Below are 13,427 nucleotides of genomic sequence, written 5' to 3'. Positions count from 1 at the left end.
AATCCACTCACCTCAGCCTCCCAAAGTCGTGGGATTACAGGCTGAGCCACCGAGCCTGGCATAAGCCTGATCTTTATTTTTATTTTTTTTCTGAGTTGGAGTCTCACTCTGTCTCCCAGGCTAGAGGCTAGTGGCATGCTCATGGCCACCACAGCCTTGACTAGCTGGGCTCAGGTCATCCTTCCGCCTCAGCTTTCCAAGTAACCGGAACCACAGGCATGTGCCATCATGCCTGACTGATGTTTTAATTTATTGTAGAGATAAGGTCTTACCATGTTGCTCAGGGTGGTCTTGAACCCCTGAGCTTTGGTAATCCTCTTGCCTCCCAAAGTGCTGGGATTACAGGCATGAACCGCCGAGCCCGGCTCAGATTTCGATATTTTAAAAAATTTCATTCCTAGTCGGGCTCGGTGGCTCAGCCTGTAATCCCGCGCCTTTGGGAGGCTGAGGTGAGTGGATTGCCTGAGCCCGCAGGTTCGAGACCTGCCTGGGCAGCGAGATCTCATCCCTACAATAAATCAAAAAATCAGCCAGGCGTGGTAGCGCATTCCTGTAATTCCGGCAACTCGGAAGGTTGAGGCAGAAGGATCGCCGGAGCCCAGCAGGTCGAGGCTGTGGTGGCCGGGAGCGGCCACTGCACTCCAGTGTGGGCGACAGAGTGAGACTCCAACTCAAAAAAAAAAAAAAAAAAAAAATTTCATTCCTTTTTTATGCTTTCTTCAGTATCTGTATTTGTAGTGGTTTTCGTGGTAGTGTTCAGTGGAGTACTCACTAGGAAGGGTAGGAAGTGAGATATTTAGCACAACCAGACTGGGTCAGTGAGAGTTTGGTTTTGGGGACAGAAGAGAATTGACAGTGAATGTTGAGAGTGAATGCATTTAGTGGACAGTGGGATGGCTAGAGTTTTTATTTAAAAACTTGGGTGTCTGAGACATAAGGGATCAGTACAGCTTCAGTAGCATTTATCTTCCTGGACTCCACTATTTTTAGTTCTTTTTACTTCTCATGATCCAGGAACCTCTTGTTCTACATTTCAGAGAAGTCACACAACTAGTGACACAATTTTAAAAACAACTGAACAAATTTGTTTACAAACTCAGGATACATAGAATCTGTAAGAAGAACACACATAGTGTTGAATAAGTAAACTATACACTGTAGCAGTAGACTTTCATTTCAATAATTGAGCTTGCTGTTTGGGTGTTGTGTTGATATCTAAAACAGTTTTGCCTGTATAGTACAGGACTGTGACTCACTTTGCTGGGTGTTGCTGCCCTCTGTTGGACTAGTTGAGGAAATGCAGTTTTTTTCCTGCTTGGATCTCTTTTGCTGTCCTTACCCCAAATTGAGTACTGAAACGTGGATAAGTTTTTTTTAAAGTTTCAGATCTGTTTCTAAAGATTTTCCAGGAAAGCAAGAGAATGTGGTATCTTCCTTCTTATAAAAATGTGTTTTCTTTCTAAAGGCAAGTTAGTGGGCATTAAATAGGAAAAAGGCAGAAGAATTTAGGGCATGCAAAGATTTTGGGGCTTTGGAATCAGGAGATCTAAGTTCTGTACCCAACTTAGCCCCCAATCATGTGACTTCAGTAATTTAGTCCACCTGGCTAGGTTTCAGTTTCTTCATTGATGCAACGAAGAGGTAGAATAGACTTTAAAGGCTTCTCCAGGGTTTGGTATTTTATGGAATCAGCCCCAGATTATAGTATTTGTTTATATGAGAAATAATGATTAAGTATCAGGCTCCTCTGATGTAACTTAGTCTGAAAAGGGGTAAAGGAGACAGACAATCAAAAGACAATTGTAATCCTCTTAGTGCTGCGAAACAGGCAAGTACCTATTACTGTGGAAACACACGGAAAGGTACCTATCTAATTAGAGAAGGTATCATCCTGTAGGACCTAGAATTAGTCTTGAAAGCACAATCTAGGCTTGAGGGAAGCAGCAGCCTAAGGAAAGTCTGGGGTGTTGAAACGGCATTATCTGTTTATAAACTTAGTTCAGTATAGCTAGAAGATAGAGTTTGAGGTGGAGGGTTTATTGAGAGATGAAATTATGCTAGGAGAGACATTGTGTCATAGTAAGGTATTTGGATTTTAAAATAAAGGCAGTGGGGAACTATGGAAGTTTTTTTGTTTTGTTTTGTTTTGAGTTGGGGGGGTCTCGCTCTTGTCATCCAGGCTGGAGTGCAGTGGCATGATTGTACAGTGGCATGATGATGCAGTGGCATCATTGCAGCCTTGAACTCCTGTGCTCATGTGATTCTCCCACCTCAGCCTCCAGAAGTTAGGACTACAGATGTGTGCCATCACATCTGGCTAATTTTGTTGTTGTTTTTTTTTTGGACGAAGTTTCACTATACTGCCTAGGCTGGTGTTGAACTCCTGGGCTCAAACAGTACTTCTGCCTCAGCCTCCCAAAGTGCAGGGATTACAGGCATGACCCACTGTATCCAGCCTACTAAAGAGTTTTTTTTTTTTTTTTTGAGTTGGAGTCTCACTCTGTCACCCAGACTGGAGTGCAATGGCTGCTCCCGGTCACCGCAGCCTCGACCTGCTGGGTTCCGGTGATCCTTCCACCTCAGCCTTCCGAGTAGCCGGAATTACAGGTGTGCACTACCACGCCCAGCTGATTTTTTGATTTATTATGGAGATGAGGTTTTTTTATTGTAGAGACGAGGTCTCGCCAAGTTGCATAGGCTGGTCTCGAACCCCTGGGTTGAGGCAATCCTCTCACCTTGGCCTTCCAAAGTGCAGGGATTACAGGCATGACCCACTGTATCCAGCCTACTAAAGAGTTTTTTTTTTTTTTTTTGAGTTGGAGTCTCACTCTGTCACCCAGACTGGAGTGCAATGGCTGCTCCCGGTCACCGCAGCCTCGACCTGCTGGGTTCCGGTGATCCTTCCACCTCAGCCTTCCGAGTAGCCGGAATTACAGGTGTGCACTACCACGCCCAGCTGATTTTTTGATTTATTATGGAGATGAGGTTTTTTTATTGTAGAGACGAGGTCTCGCCAAGTTGCATAGGCTGGTCTCGAACCCCTGGGTTGAGGCAATCCTCTCACCTTGGCCTTCCAAAGTGCAGGGATTACAGGCATGACCCACTGTATCCAGCCTACTAAAGAGTTTTTTTTTTTTTTTTTGAGTTGGAGTCTCACTCTGTCACCCAGACTGGAGTGCAATGGCTGCTCCCGGTCACCGCAGCCTCGACCTGCTGGGTTCCGGTGATCCTTCCACCTCAGCCTTCCGAGTAGCCGGAATTACAGGTGTGCACTACCACGCCCAGCTGATTTTTTGATTTATTATGGAGATGAGGTTTTTTTATTGTAGAGACGAGGTCTCGCCAAGTTGCATAGGCTGGTCTCGAACCCCTGGGTTGAGGCAATCCTCTCACCTTGGCCTTCCAAAGTGCAGGGATTACAGGCATGACCCACTGTATCCAGCCTACTAAAGAGTTTTTTTTTTTTTTTTTGAGTTGGAGTCTCACTCTGTCACCCAGACTGGAGTGCAATGGCTGCTCCCGGTCACCGCAGCCTCGACCTGCTGGGTTCCGGTGATCCTTCCACCTCAGCCTTCCGAGTAGCCGGAATTACAGGTGTGCACTACCACGCCCAGCTGATTTTTTGATTTATTGTAGAGATGAGGTCTCGCTGCCCAGGCGGGTCTCGAACCCGCGGGCTCAGGCAATCCACTCACCTCAGCCTCCCAAAGCACAGAATTACAGGCTGAGCCACCGAGCCCAGCTAAGCCTACTAAAGAGTTTTAAAGGAGGAAATAGCATGGACAACTTGGTATTGTAGAAAGATTACTCTTAGATATAGTATGGAGAATGGATGTGGTTTGGGGCAGACAGGAAAGAAGGCAGGGAGGTCAGTTAGGAGGCTGTTGTAGTAAATCAGACAGGAAACGATAGTGGCATGGACTTAGGTAACGGTAGTAGAGATGGATGGAAGCATGATGAGTCAAGTCTTTAAACAGAAAAAACAGGCTGCTAGTTTTTCTTTCTTTAACTTAGGCTGAACAATTCAGCTGCCACTAATTCTTTAGACCCAGGTTCTGTTTCCTACATTATCTGGTTATTTGGTTGTTGGCTTGGTTCTGAGGGAATGTTTTGAGTTTTGGGGACAAGGTTTTGGAAATAATTGCTCTAGGAGCAAATAAGTGTAACGTTGGCTATGGCAACCCAAATTGTATACACTCATCCCTTTTGTGTTTGTTTCACCTCTGTGTGCCAAGTGACTTATGGTGATGACCGAAGGGACAGTGGTGTTGGTGTCCTTGGGTGTTGCTGTCTCTGTTTCATCATTCTTCTGCCTTGCTCCCAGTACTCAGCACACCTGAAGGAACTGTACATTTCATGAACGTTGAGCAGGGTACTCATGGTTTCAGGTTAGTGATTAGCACTCAGCCAGGGGAAGCTTGACCTCCTCTGGACCATGGAAGGGAAAGTTTAGACTTGTGGTTTACACTGGATTTAACTGAATTGTGTGATATGGGAACATGAACATAATGATTAGATTTTTCTTGTTAATAGTAAGGTTGGAAAAAATAGCTCTGTGGCAGGAACAGAACTAGTTTATTAGTAAGGAAGGTTTGTCAAAAAGCATTTACCAGCTGGATGTGATGGCACATGCCTATAATACTAGCTACTCAGGAGGCTGACGTGGGAGGCTTGCCTGAGCCCAGAAATTTAAGACTGCAGTGAGCTATGATCGTGCCACTGTAATCCAGCCTGGGCGACAGAGCAGACCTCACCTCAAAAAAGAAAAAAGAAAAAAAAAAGCATTTACCGTACTCTTCTAAGAACACTAATAAAAAAATATAGTTTGAAATTAAGTGGGATGAAAATCCTGTTTTCCCAGACCTGCTCATTCAGACTTTTTTTTTTTGAGTCAGAGTCTCACTCTGTCGCCCAGCCTGGAGTGCAGTGGCATGCTCATGGCCACTGCAGCCTTGACCTGCTGGGCTCAGGTGATCCTTCCACCTCAGCCTTCCAACTACAGGCAGACGCTACCACGCCCAGCTAATTTTTTGGCGTATTGAAGAGACAAGGTCTCACCAAGTTGCCCAAACTGATCTCGAATCCCTGGACTCAGGTAATCTCTTGTCTCGGCTTCCCACAGTGCTGGGATTACAGGCTTGAGCCCCCACGCTTGGCTATCAGACTTTTTTTAAGTGTAGCATATATACAGAAGAGAACATAAAATACTTGTAAACTGAACACCCATGTAATCACCATTCACGTCAAGAAATAGAATATTGTAAGCACCCCAGAAGCTACTTTGGCCCCTTCCCCAGTCACAACTTGCCCACAACTCTCCTGACCACTCTTTTAACATTTGTTGTAATCATTTCCTTTATAATTTTACATCCCAAATATAGTTTTTGCATGTTTTTAAACTCAATGTAAATGAAATAATAATTCAGTATCATGCTTATTAGTAGCTATACATTTATTTGCTTTTGTTGTATAATTGTTTTCCTTGTATCAATATACCAGTTTATTTGTCCATTGCTTTATTTTCTTTTTTTAATTTTTTAATACATCATTTTTTTTGAGTTGGATTCTCACTCTCGTCTAGGCTGGAGTGCAGTGGCACACTCATAGCCACCCCAGCGTTGACCTGCTGGACTCCACTGATCCTTCTTCCTCAGCCTTCCAAGTAGCAAGAACTACAGATGCATGCTACCATGCCTGGCTACTTTTAAAACAAATTTATTTTATTGTAGAGATGCAGTCTCACCATGTTGCCCAGGCTGGTTTCAAACCCAGGCTCAGGCAATCCTCTTGCCTTGGCGTCCCAAAGTGCTGAGATTACAGACTTGAGCCACTGTGCCCGGCCATTCTTTTTTTTTTTTTGAGTTGGAGTCTCGCTCTGTCGCCCAGACTGGAGTGCAGTGGCTGCTCCCGGCCACCGCAGCCTCGACCTGCTGGGCTCCAGCGATCCTTCCGCCTCAACCTTCCAAATAGCTGGAACTACAGGCGTGCGCTACCATGCCCAGCTAATTTTTGATTTATTGTAGAGATAAGGTCTCGAACCCACAGGTTTAGGCAATCCACTCATTTCAGCCTCCCAAAGTGCGGGATTACAGGCTGAGCCACTGAGCCCGGCTCTTTTTTTTTTTTTAAGTTCATGCCTTTTCCTAACCTATACACAATTACTTGTCTTCTGGTTTGTTAAAGCAGTAAGTCAGACAATGTTTGCCACAGTAATGTATGTCAAAGTGGGTTGCCATAGAAACCCAGCAACACATTTACCTGATGGGTACTCCTGATGAAGGTGACTCATTTTACCCTTGTCATCTGCTTTATTTACTTATTTTTTAATTGAGTTGGAGTCTTATTGTCACCTAGGCTGGAGTGCAGTGGCACACTCCTGGCCACCGCAGCCTCGACCTGCTGGGCTCAGGCAATCCGTCCGCCTCAGTCTTTCTAGTAGCTGGAACTACAGGCATATGCCGCCACACCCAGCTAATTTTTCTTGATTTATTGTAGAGATGAGGTCTTACCAAGTTGCCTAGGCTGGTCTCAAACCCCTGGGCTCAGGTAGTCCTCTCACCTTGGCCTTCCAAAGTGCTGGGATTACAGGTGTGAGTCACCGCGCCTGGCCCAACCTATCTACTTTAGAGTATTTCAGGATCACCAGCTTAACCTTCTTTCTCTTATGCTTATTTTTCTTGGGAGTGGTGTAAGACTTACTCCTTTTCTTAGCACCACCATGAAGTCTTAACACAGGATAAAGAGTGTACTACTCCTTTTGAATGGTATGGTCAGACAAAGTTCATCCAACTTCTGGTTGCTTGCCAGCAAAGATCAATCTTTGCTGAGCAGGAGGAATTCATTTCTTATTCTGGATTTTAGCCTTTACACTTTCTCTCATATCTGAGGAATCCTTCTCAAGAGTGTTCTTCCCTATAAGGGTTTTTGTGAATGCCTGCATTTTGGTGGTGATTCCATCACAGATGAAGCCCATTTGCCTCTTGATGGCTATTTGGATTGTTCTCTGTTTTAGGTATTACAGGGTTGCTATGAATACTCTTGGTACATACATTCTGCTACATATGTGCAAGTTTCAGCAGTGCCGATACATAGAAATCGATGTGTTGAGTTGTGGTGCCTGGGCTGTAGTTCAGTGACACTCACAGCCACCCCATCGTCGACCTGCTGATCTCCAACGGTCCTTCCCCCTCAGCCTTCCAAGTAGCCAGAACTACAGGTGTGTGTTACCACACTTGGCTAATTTTTGATTTATTGTAGAGACGAGGTCTTGCCAAGTTGCCCGGGCTGGTCTCAAACCACCGGCTCAGGCAGTCCACTCACCTTAGCCTCCCAGAGTGCTGGGATTACAGGGTGATTCACTGAGCCCGGCCTCATGTGCATCTTTAACTTTACCATACTGTTTTCCAAAGTGACTGTGTCAGTTGACGCCACCAGCAGCAGTATGTGAGTGCTCCTGTTGATGTATGACTGACTTGACAGACATGGAAGTCTTTGCCAGTCTTGAGAGTGTGAAATGATACCTTACTGTGGTTTTAATTTGGATTTTCATGTTTACTTATGAAGTTGAGCACATTTCATGTTAATTGGTCCTCTGATTTAGAGTCTGTTCAGTTCTCATCTTTTTTGTTTGTTTAAGAATCATGTTAGTGACCTCAAAAGGCTTCCACTTACCTGAGGAATGTGCAAAGGAATACTTCGGCAGAAATTGTTAACTTGCGGAAAATAGCCTAGTTCCTTTCAACTTATTTTCTCTCCTTTTTTCCCCAACCCATTTGGTGTTTGGGAGGTTTCACTGATCTCTCTTCTCCCTCCCTTTTCCTGTTTCCTAGACTCTGAAGCGGCTCATGGCAGATGAGGTAAGGAAATTTTGTTTGGCATGTGCATGTTCTAGCTCACTTCCTACAGTATGAGATTTACCAGATTCTTTAACTTTGATTTTCTATAACTCATAATGGTGATATGGCTTCTAATTTTGGAGCATCTCAAGGCTTTTTCCCAACTCTTTGCTCTGTGTCTGGCCCATTGCATGCATTTCCATGGTACATTCATTATCTTCCAAAATTAGGCTTGTTCTTTAAACTCCAAGTGGACTTGCAGTCTGATGCCACTCATATCACTTGAAGCCCCACAATGCTTGCTGATAGTTGCTATTATTTTCAAATGGGTGGAGCTAATAAGCTGCAGCTTATTGGTGGCTTTTTTTTTGGGTCAGAGTCTCACGCTATTGGCCAGGCTGGAGTGCAGTCACAAGATCACAGTTACCACAGACTTGACCTGGGCTCAGGCTATCCTTCTGTCTCAGCCTTCCAAGTAGCTGGAACTACAGACGTGTGCTAGCATACCTGGCTAATTTTTTGAGTTATTGTAGAGATTAGTTCTTGCCAGTTTTCCCAGGCTGTTCTTGAACCCTTGGACTCAGGCAGTCTTCTCGCCTCCACCTCCCAAAGTGCTGGGATTACAGGTGTGTGCCTGGCCTGGTTCTTTTTGGTTTCAGGTATTGTTCATTAGCATTTGTTTGGCAGAGAGATGGCATATGTACTCTTGAAGTACATGGTATTCTTTGCTGACTAGAGATCATGCAAAGGAGATTTTGAAGAACATATATTGAACTTTTCTGCTTATATAACATAAGTGATATGGATGTACAAAATAAAGAGAAAGGAATGGTTCCTGGTTTTAAGGCATTTACACATTTATCCTGTGTGGCTTATGTCTATCAAAATCTGTGGTCATATCTCTTGAAGGGTGGGATCCTCTGGAAGCCCGACCACATTTATTGTTGGGTAGCTAAAAGGAAACAAAGAACATTTTATTGATAAAGGTCTGCACATGAGATACTTTCAGTTCTGTGTTGCTACATGGCTTAGAAATGGCAGGGGAGATCAAGAACAAAGTCTCTTCTATTTTAGAGAGGTTTGAAATCTTACTACTTCAATCCTCTTACCTTTGAATGTAGGTGAGGGTGCAGAGTTAGTATGTTAAGTTAGGTACAAGGAAAACTGATTTTTTTCCATATCAGAAGCATCTTGAACTATTCATGAACCAGAGGAACCATGTATGTAAAGATGTTTGATGTGTGACTTGTTGCGTAAGTGAAAATGGATCACTGCTAATATTTTTTTCTCTTACTCAGCTGGAGAGACTTACCAGCATGAGAATTAAGAAGGAGAAGGAAAAGCCCAATTCTGCTCATAGAAATTCTTCTGCATCATATGGGGATGATCCCACAGCACAGTCATTGCAAGATGTTTCCGATGAGCAAGTTCTAGTTCTCTTTGAACAGATGCTGGTAAGTTTACACCCCAAAAATGTTGCTTTTTCCTGAAAATGCATTTATGGGCATGGTGGGCTCTTTTGTGCATGGTTCCCCTTAACTAGCCCTTTGTTACAAGGAATTCCAGGCTCAGTGTGGAACTTTTTAATATCAGTGCCACTGTTAGGGATTAAATATACAAATATCAGTTGATAAGATTGGAATCTGTGAAGTAGGCTTGGAAACATCTAATCACTGGCCATCTTGTTAATATCCTTCTGCTCAGCAACACATTAGCCACAAAGACATAGGGGAGGTGGATCAGATCATGTGGTAGTGTGGAGACCATCTTTGGGTTAAGCCAAAGTGTTGAGGTATTCACAGTGAACTCTACAAAGAAAAAAACTGACGAATGGTTTATCATTTGTTCAAGGTTCTGTGTTTAGTGGTGAGTCTGGAAAGAGGATTCATAGAATTGCTAGAGGACTTTTAAAGATCATATCTGAAATCAGTTGAGTAATGAAGTATATGTGGATGTAGCTGATTTGCTGTCCTCAGTGAGTGAGGGGGGCATTCAGTGGATGTTCACTAGTGATAAGTTTTGGAAAGTTTTGATACAAGGTTTTGTAAGACCTATATATTACTGGAAATACAATCTCAGACTCAGTAGAGACTAGTGGCAGGCCTAACTTAATTAAAAGCATAGGCTTAAAATCTTTAGCACTGGACCTGGTTCATATTAATAGTAAGCAGTCAGCTGGTACTACTATCATTATTTTTTACTGAATCTTTCTGTTTGTCTCAGGCGATCTTTCTGCCTTAGCCTTCCAAGTAGCTGCAACTACAGACACAGGCCACCACACCTGGCTAATTTTTTGATTTATTGTAGAGACGAGGTCTCACCAAGTTGCCCAGGCTGGTCTTGAACCCCTGGGTTCACGCAGTCCTCTCACTTCGGCTTCCCAAAGTGCTGGGATTATAGGTGTGAGTCACCACGCCTGACCTTCATTTGTCTCTTAATATTCCAAGTGCATTAAGAGTCTTAAGAGTATGGTCTGTTAAGACAAGCTCTTGGTCTTGGATTGAAAATTTAGGTGTCTTTTGGTCAAGCAGTTACATAAATAAGTTAAACAGGCTAGATAGAAGAGGGTAAAAGGAGAAGGAACTGTGGCATATTCAAAAGGGGCTTTTGGCATTTTTGTTAGAAACCAGCCACAACTCTGTTCTAGTAAGGGATAGGATTCTACTTGGAAATACTTGCCCATTAGTGCCAGATATTTCTATTTCAAAAGAAATCAGAAATCTGTAAATTTAAAAAAACAATAATTCTTGAATAGCATCAAATAGAGTTTCCTACAATTTGAAATTTAATGCTTGCATTGAGTGGTGTTATTTTACCAGAGATCTGTATTTTCACGTGAGGTTTCCCAAATTTAAAATGTTGAGCTAGCCAAGCAAAATATATTTTGTCTTTGAGTCTTATTTAACTTGGGGGTCACCACTTTACGTCTGTGTTCAATTTATCTGCAAAAGGGAAAAAGCTTCAGGAATTAAGTTACAAGCACTTCAAATTAATAGTGCTACTTGCAGAAGAAACAGAATAGATCCTTCCCTCCTGTTCTTTCCTCATTTCAAATAACAGTCTGGAGTTGGTAGGGCTCAAGTTGTGCTTTCTAAGGTATTGGGTTCGGACACATGGCTGTTATACATGCCATAGGCTTAAGCAGAGCTTTCCCCCAAAAACCACACACCAGGTCATGGCCGTTAAGGGGCCTCTGCTTAGAGTTCCCCCCCCCCCGGAAAGGAGTTTATACAGGGACTGATCGTGGGTGTTCAGGCCCTAGACTTGATGTAGAGTTTGCTGGTGTTGATAATGATGGTGTTTGATGATGCCAGTCATCCTGTGCTTCAGTCTGAAAAGATTTTTAAGATCCATCCTCTATGTAAGAATCGTATGTGTGATTTTCTTTCAGTAATACAAAAGACATTTTTTATCTGTATTGAGTCCTTTTTTCTTAGAAAAAAACTTAGAGCATATGTGTATAAAAATGTCCATAGGGATTTATGCTAAAATGTTAACTACATTTATCACTGAGGAATTTTCGCCAGCTGTAATAGCTTAACTATGTAGGGATCAGATTAATTTATTTATTCAGTAAGCATTTTATGTGCTCGACTCTTCACTAAGTATCCTAAATATTAAACACTAAAAACTTGTAAGGAATTTGAGACAATTTTGTTTTTTTCTCCCTCTCCTACTAGCTGGATATGAACCTGAATGAGGAGAAGCAACAACCTTTGAGGGAGAAGGACATCATAATCAAGAGGGAAATGGTGTCCCAATACTTGCACACCTCTAAGGCTGTAAGTCGTGGAGCAGGTCCCCATGACATGGGAGACTGTGCCCTCATCTCGGACCTGTTTGTTTTGCCAGTTTTATATAACATTTTATGTCTGTATCAATTCTATTTCACTCCATTACAAAAGTCTACTCATTTTTTATTCTCTTATTTGAGTGTCCATTCTTATGTACTTTTTGCCTGGTTAAGTCTTCATGAACTATGTATGGGGACTGGGCTGGGCAGTTCTGGGTCTCACATAGTTTACTGGGAAGTATGATGAGTGTCTGTCCCGATGTTGGTTAAGCTCTGTTGACTAATACTAGTCCCCAGTTTGTGACTGGGTCCAGTGTTACTAATCTCTCTCTGTGCCTCTCGTCCAGGGCATGAACCAAAAGGAGAGCTCTAGGTCTGCCATGATGTACATTCAGGAGTTGAGATCAGGCTTGCGGGATATGCCTCTGCTCAGCTGTCTGGAGTCCCTTCGTGTCTCTCTGAATAACAACCCTGTCAGGTGAGGATTCTGAGGAGAGAACGGGAGTAGGAGCCCAACACTGGATTTCTTTGGAGGTGATTGAAGATCAAAGGAGTCAGGGAAATACGACAGTAATCTGGATTGGGAGTAAAGAGTTGCCAGGATCAACTTTGTTTGGCAATTAAGTATTTGTTGATTTCATTTGATAATGCATTATCTCTGTTCTTTTATAGTTGGGTGCAGACATTTGGTGCTGAAGGCCTGGCTTCCTTATTAGATATCCTTAAACGACTTCATGATGAGAAAGAAGAGACTGCTGGGTGAGGAATTCCAAGTCCTTGTAACTTCCAGGTGGGAGGGTCTAGGGGACCTGGCTATTTGCTTTAAATCACAATTAAATTTAAAGTTAGGGCGTTATGGACTAGGGGAATGTGCTGTTAGCTCTGAATGGAGTTTATCATAAGAATGACTGGAGGATGAATGATGTATGGATACAGGAAAGGAGGAGGAACTTAAATTTCATGGTGAATAATGCAGGATATAGACCATATAATATCATTGGTCTTCCAGCATTGATTCCTTTTCAGTCTGGAATTAAGATCTGGTTTATTCCATTGCTGACCTATAATCGAATCTGGGTTGTATCCCATTTGGAAGTCTTATAATACACTTGGTCATTTGGGAGCTAGCATTATGGCTGTCTTCAAGGTTGGAATAATTTTAGGGATACTTGGACTGTCTTAAACTACCTTGAAGCCAGCCTGTTATTCTGAATTTAGTACTTAGGATCCTAGAGGGAGTTAAAGGGAAGGTTTCTTTGGGTTTTTTTTTTTTCTTTTTTGAGTTGGAGTCTCACTGTCGCCCAGACTGGAGTGCGGTGGCACGCTCCTGGCCACGCATCCTCAACCTGCTAGGCTCCGGCAATCCTTCTGCCTCAGCCTTCCAAGTAGCTAGAACTATAGGCGGGTGCTACCACATCCAGCTAATTTTTGATTTATTGTAGTGGTGAAGTCTCACCAAGCTGGCCATGTGAGTCTCGAACCCTTGGACTCAGGCAATCCACTTGCATCGGCCTTCCAAAGTGCTGGGATTACAGGCTGAGCCACCGAGCCCAGCCATGGTTTTAATGTAATACTAAATTATTGGATTACAAGAAGATTAGCCAAAGTTCTTTGATAATGGGGAATCTCTCTTCACTTACCTGTTTTTGTCAGTGTTTTTAGGCAAAGTGCTGTGTGCTAGAATTTACTCAACTACTAGTTGGGCATATTTCTTTTTTTTTTGAGTTGGAGTCTCACTCTCGCCCAGACTGGAGTGCAGTGGCATGCTCCCGGCCACTGCAGCCTCGACCTGCTGGGCT

At 43.2% G+C, this 13,427-nt stretch overlaps 1 protein-coding gene across 1 annotated transcript in view; it reads left to right on the top strand.

The window, feature by feature from the left end:
- Window positions 1-7,835: 7,835 nt before the first annotated feature.
- Window positions 7,836-13,427, top strand: part of DIAPH1 (diaphanous related formin 1) — a 78,598-nt gene continuing 73,006 nt past the window's right edge. Inside the window, exons 1-5 of the mRNA XM_021717292.1 lie at window positions 7,836-7,856; window positions 9,134-9,289; window positions 11,516-11,617; window positions 11,976-12,106; window positions 12,301-12,387. Coding sequence (XP_021572967.1) covers window positions 7,845-7,856; window positions 9,134-9,289; window positions 11,516-11,617; window positions 11,976-12,106; window positions 12,301-12,387 — 488 coding nt within the window. The 5' untranslated portion in view covers window positions 7,836-7,844. The remainder of the gene's footprint in view (window positions 7,857-9,133; window positions 9,290-11,515; window positions 11,618-11,975; window positions 12,107-12,300; window positions 12,388-13,427) is intronic.

Source organism: Carlito syrichta, unplaced genomic scaffold (genome assembly GCF_000164805.1).
Source record: "Carlito syrichta isolate Samal-C Ts95f unplaced genomic scaffold, Tarsius_syrichta-2.0.1 Scaffold309624, whole genome shotgun sequence".
In the NCBI taxonomy this organism is placed as follows: Eukaryota; Metazoa; Chordata; class Mammalia; order Primates; family Tarsiidae; genus Carlito; species Carlito syrichta.
Note: the sequence above shows the minus strand (reverse complement) of the source record. Positions and strands in the feature narration are given on the sequence as shown.